The sequence below is a fragment of the Macrotis lagotis genome, chromosome 2, assembly GCF_037893015.1.
Source record: "Macrotis lagotis isolate mMagLag1 chromosome 2, bilby.v1.9.chrom.fasta, whole genome shotgun sequence".
In the NCBI taxonomy this organism is placed as follows: Eukaryota; Metazoa; Chordata; class Mammalia; order Peramelemorphia; family Peramelidae; genus Macrotis; species Macrotis lagotis.
In genome coordinates this window covers 3,992,272-3,998,271 of record NC_133659.1, presented here as the reverse complement: position 1 = coordinate 3,998,271, position 6,000 = coordinate 3,992,272, and the positions used below count along the sequence as shown (strand labels likewise).

The window sequence follows — 6,000 nt, the reverse complement described above, 5'->3', positions numbered from 1 at the left end:
AAGACTATTGGCTTTCTTGGATATAACACACTCTACTGGGATGTTTTACTTCTTTTAAAATGCACTAGACAGCTTTTTGGAGTCTATGATTCCAAAATCAGGAAAAAAAAGGTATTTTGTCTGAGTAGACCAACCAGAAAGAGTTTGGAGTAAGGGGAAGCTAGTGCAAAAATGTCTAAGGGAGAGTTTCTTGACTGGTGTCTGTAGACCCTTCTTCTCCACCCCACTTACCTCATATACACAAAGGAGGTTAAAAACATGAATGGAAAACTTATTACATTGTTATTGTTACTAGCCTCTAATGGAAATTTAGCATTTCCAACAATTATTTAAAGACATGGTTCTGAAAAACTGTCTACAAACTTGACCAGATTCATTATCAAAGGGATTCAGACCAGAAAAACAAATTAAAAAACCTTGGTAGGGTTAAAGAATTGTAAACCACAAAACAGTGAGGAAGGGAAATATAGGAAATCAGAAAGGGCTTAGAAATGAGTTTTTTTTCCATGCTTTTCTAGATCTCTGACTGGTAGTTCTAGAGTGAGAAGAGAGTCACAGATCTCTAAAAACCAAGTAGCTAGATTAAGACTGAAGAATAAATGGCACAAGCATTCTGTCAAAAATATTAAATTTAGATATATAACTAGGCAGCAATGGGGAGTAGATTCCAGAAGATTCATGCACAGATAACATTGTTTTACAAATTTCATGAATTAGAAGAATTAATGAGTTTTGGGAACAAAAGAAAGAGACAATTTGGAAGAAAGAGCCAGCTTCCTGAATTTGATGGCTAAAACCAATATTCCAAATCACTGGAGGTTTCTAAATAGCTCCCTTTCATTATCAATCTCTCATCAGTTTGATTTCATTTTTCCATGTTGAAAAAAACGGAGGTTCTTAAGTATTAAGAAAACATCAAAAATAGTTCAAGAAGGGTCACATTCTAATCCTAGGGATTAGTTTAAGTTTACAAGTGTTCACAATGAGATCATATAAGAAGGTGACAGGGGTGGATAGGAAATCTTTAAACAAAATCACTTTCTTTAGTTACTCAATATATCTTAATATCCAATGACTTTTTCTCAGTCCTCACCCTTCTTGACTTCTCTTCATTCCTTCACACTGTAAACTATTCTCTTGTCCTTGCTATTCTTTTGAAACTTTTTTCTTCTGGTCCCTCCTCCTCTTCCTGATGACAACGTTTCTGCTCCTTTATGGATCTTCTCCTATTCAATAAACTTCAGTGACTCCTATCCCTTCCAGATTCAATTGCAATATCATCTGTCATTTCAAAGTCTTCATAATCTAGTTTCCCTCCGCCCTTTCCAATTTTTTTTTACCCTTTACTCTCCATCCTTCATTTAAGTCCAAAGGCACCTGTCTCCTTTCACAGAGGACTTTCTATATCCAGACTCTGGGAATTTACTTTGGTTACTTCCCTTACATCTCAGATATTCTCCTTTCACATTTCTACCTTCTGCCTTCCCTGGCTTCCTCCAAATCCCAGTTAAAAACTTATCATTGACAACAAACCTTTTCTGATCTCTATTGATGTTAATGCCTTCTCTGTATTGATTACATTGTATATAATCTTGTTTTAACAGTTGTTTTCACATTTTCTTCTCCTAGAGTGTGAAATCCTAGACACAGGAAAGAGTGTCTCATTGTGTGATACTGGTGAAGGAATAATTCTTAATTTCTTCCAAATTATCTTCTTCTGTTGTTCCCAAAAGTCATTAATTTGTCTTCTAATTCAAGAAAATTTGTGAAGTGATGTTACCTGTGCCCATATCTTCTGGAATCTATTCCCCATTTCTGCCTAGTTGTATATATCTAAGAGATGGAGTGGATTGGTTTTAAAATAAAAGATAGTACCCTCAAAAGTTACAATGACAGTCATAGATAGAAAACTTAAAAATAAATGAAAGAAGGAAAAAACTTTTCTTAAGTGAACACTATGAGCCAGGCTTTGTGACAAGTTTTGTGGATATAAGCACAAAAATGACAAAGCTCCTATCCATGTTATGATGGGAAAAATTCCTATATATGCAAGTGGTGGCCAAGGAATTGAAGGGAGTAAACTTACATACCTTCAACAGGTAACATGTTAGTACTGATTTGATTAACTAATTAATGCAGAGCAAGAAGTAAAAGGAGGAAGGAATGGAATGAAAATAAGGAGAGGGTAAGTGACAAGGTTAAATGACAAGATGAATGGTGGTACAGTATGTGAAGCCTCATCGGGTTTGGCTGGTGGTCTGAGGGCAATCTAATAGAGCAGTTACTTAGTTTTGTTTTCACTGACTCGCCAACCAAGGCAGACTAATTCAAAGCACACAAATGTAGAAATGCTGGCCATGATCAGCAGGCCAATGCTCAAATCTGAGGATTTGAAGAAGTTCAAAGGAAAAAAAATCCATGCTATAGCTATGAACTAAGGAAAACTGGATCAAGAGGTATAATAGAAATTTCAAATGAAATTTGTAAAAGGGTTCTTTGTTGGTTCATCATGAACCTGAAAAGAAGTCACTAGCAATAGATTCCAGACCTGTTTTTGAATATGTCCTCTTTGTTTTCTTTACCAATGAATTGGATAAATCAACAAAAAAAAAACATGATTTTTCAATCTGTGGAGAACATAAAGCTAGAAGGAATGAATAATGTTTTGGATGAGAGAATGGTCATCCAAAAAATTTTGATGGACTGGTATAATGGAAAGAATTTAACAAGTTAAAATAGAGATAGGAGATAAACATAAAATTTTGTACTTCAAAATAAATTGGTTGCATATATATATAGAATAAGGGAGATCTGGTAAGCTTATGGTACAAATACTGAGGGTTTGAAAGGTCTTAAAGCTCAAGATGAGTTGATTGTGAGATATATCAACATTAAAACAAACAAGAAAAAGATCTGCTGCATTAATAAAAATATGGAATGAGTAGAGTGATGGTCCCACTATATTATTATGTCCCAATTGACTTCAACCAGAGAGTTGTGTTCAATTCTAGACACAATTTTAGCATAAAATAGACACGTTGAAGATGTCTTCAAGATCTGAAAGTCTGAGTGAATGGAATTAGAGTTATATAGTCCAAGAAAGAGATGACTTTTGGGAAGTATGAGTTCAGTTTAGGAGTGATCATAATTAATATCTTCACATATTGGAACAATTGGTATTCTGAAAAGGCACCATATTTATTTTGCATGTCCCCAGACATTATAACTACAACAAAATGATTAAAAGTAACGGAAGGCAACAGCCAGGTGGCACAGTGGATACAGTACTGGCCCTTGAGGCAGAAGGACCTGAGTTCAAATTTGGTCTCAGAAATCTTATAATTACCGATCTATGGATCTTGGGCAAGTTCCTTAATCCCATTTCCTTGTAAAAACCAAAATAAGAAAAAAGTTACAAAGGTAGATTTTTGCTTTAATATGAAGGTAGGAGTAAAAAAAAAGAGAGAGAGAGAGTTGCTCCCAAATGAAACTTTTATGGAAGATCATGAATTAACTATTAGTGCAGATGTCCTTGTAGAAGCTGAATGAAAACTGATGAGAAGCTTAAGGCCAAGTGCAGAGACTGGAATAGAGGAGCATTATTATCCTTTTACCCAAAACATCACTTGTACAAAACTGTTCACAACAACTCTTTTTGTGTTAGCAAAGGATTGGAAATCGAGTGGCTGTCCATCAATTGGGAAATGGCTGAACAAATTGTGGTATATGTATGTTATGAAACATTATTGTTCTATAAGAAATAATGAGGGATGGAAATTCAGGGAAGCCTGGAAGGATTTGCATGAACTGATGCTGAGTAAGATGAGCAGAACCAGAAGAACGCCGTACACCCTAACAGCAACATGGGGGTGATGATCAATCTTAATGAACTTGCTCATTCTATCACAGTGCAACAATCAGGGACAATTTGGGGGTATCTGCAATGGAGAATACCATCTGTATCAAAAGAACTGTGGAGTTTAAACAAAGATAAAAAACTATTACCTTTAATTTTTTAAAAAAAGTTGTTTTATGTACTATTTAATTTTGCTTTCTTTTATATTCAGAGGAAGAAAAACAAAACAAAACCAAAAAACCCCTTCAGAATCTGATGAACACGCTATAAAAATTAGCTCTTATGTTTCTCTTTCCCTGAATCCTACTGCATCATACCAAAAATGACTAATCTATAAAGATGTTTACTAAAAATATGTATGTACAATGTTAACCTGACTGCCTTTGATGAAGATAGTCAGCAAATGAGCATTGATGAAGTGCCTACTGTGGGACATTAGGCACTAGGGATACAAAAAGAGGGAAAATAAAGTTATTGCCGCAAGAGGCTCACAATTGAAGTGTTAATCATTGCCCCCCCAAAAAATAGGGAACCTTAAGCAGACAGCAGAGAAAATGGGGGACCTGCCTGTGGATACTTAAGAAGTAGAATATCCAAATCATTAGACAGTGGAGTCCAAGTGTACTCATTAAAAACAGTCATTTGTGTTCAAGTAGCCTGGGCTAGTTTCTAACTGTTGTCAACCCAGTGAAAGGAGAGATTGTTTTTCTTATCTGGAGCATGTGTCTCCTTAATAATAAACAAAAAATATATAAATATTATATAATATATATATATTATATAATATGTATTATATATGTGTGTGTTAAATGAGGGAGTAATAGGTAAATGGATAGAGCAAAGGACTTACATAGAAATGGAGCCAATTCTTCCATTGTACCGGCCAGATGACTTCTGAAGTGCTGTGTTCAGATCTTGCTGTCACATTTAGAAAGGAAATGGGCATCTTGAAAGGTGATTACAGGTAGATGATGGGAAATGAAGGGTCTCAAAACCATGCCAAAGGAGGACTGGATTAAGGCCTTGGAAATACTCAGTCTAGAGAAGAGAAAACCATGGCAAGCATGATCCTTATCTTCTAATATCTGACTTGTGGCCATGCAGAATTTGGTTGCTTCAACCCATTAAAAGGAACAAGGAATACTAGGTGGGAACTACAGTGATATATATTTTGCTGCAATATAAGTCAGAAATTTCATATAATCAGAGCTGTCTGAGAGGAATAATTTTAGCAATGAAAAAATTATATATGAAGCCAGGCAATGAAAAGAAGTAAATCCTAATGCTTTTACTTCTATTTGAAAAGTATCTTCATTCATTTTGAGCATATAATGTCCAGTCTCTGAGCAAACTGGAGGACCCAAGGGCCTCTTCTGCTTTTCTAACTCTAATCTCTTTTTAGGTGTCAGTTGCCCTTTTTTCCCCACCAGAAATCTCTACAAGACTTTTCTTACTGATAGGTGTGAGCACACACTCATATATACCCACATACAAGCACACATATAGGCTTTATTTATTTATTCATCATCTATACCACATGGAATGGCACTTAATTGAATGTTGTCTTAAAACTTTTCTATAATCATTTCAAATGTGCATGCACTGTACCCTTGATTAAGTAATAGCTCCCTATAGGTAAGGGGCAAGTTTTAAGCATCACAGTATCTAAACATGTGAAGGACACAGCAGGACCTCAATCTATGGTGTTGAATTGAATTGTATGGGTCAATGTGTCCACTTTTGTGGAACTCAGATGTAATACAAGCATCATTTCTGCTCTAAGAGCATTGGTGATATTGAAAAGCCTTCCATATGAAGGCACAATAATCAACAACATGTTCACAAAACACAGCCAAACCACTAATCCTAAAGCACTTTTGACTTTAATATAGCTCAACATCACACTGTACTAAAAGATACTAAAGAAGAAGCCTGGCACAGTACATGTTGGATGAGATGACAGGGAACTAAGGAAGGCCCTAAAACCAAAGAGCCAAGGAGCACTGAAGCCCAGTTTCATACAAAGAAAGTAAAACGGTGGTTTTCTGGGAAATAAGAGCATCAGATTGACCAACGCCGATGGGGAAAATCAGTTTGAGTAGCTCGAGAAGTAACTTGACCTGCCAACTGTGGTTGTAGCTGCA

At 35.6% G+C, this 6,000-nt stretch overlaps 1 protein-coding gene across 3 annotated transcripts in view; it reads right to left on the bottom strand.

The window, feature by feature from the left end:
- Positions 1-4,697: 4,697 nt before the first annotated feature.
- Positions 4,698-6,000, bottom strand: part of LRRIQ3 (leucine rich repeats and IQ motif containing 3) — an 84,492-nt gene continuing 83,189 nt past the window's right edge. The window contains exon 6 of one of the 3 annotated variants that reach the window (XM_074221183.1): positions 4,698-4,894. In XM_074221183.1, the coding sequence (XP_074077284.1) occupies positions 4,784-4,894 (111 nt within the window). In that variant the 3' untranslated portion in view covers positions 4,698-4,783. Of the gene's footprint in view, positions 4,895-5,718; positions 5,996-6,000 lie in introns of those variants that run through there. The other 2 variants (XM_074221184.1, XM_074221185.1) reach the window with 2 other exon arrangements.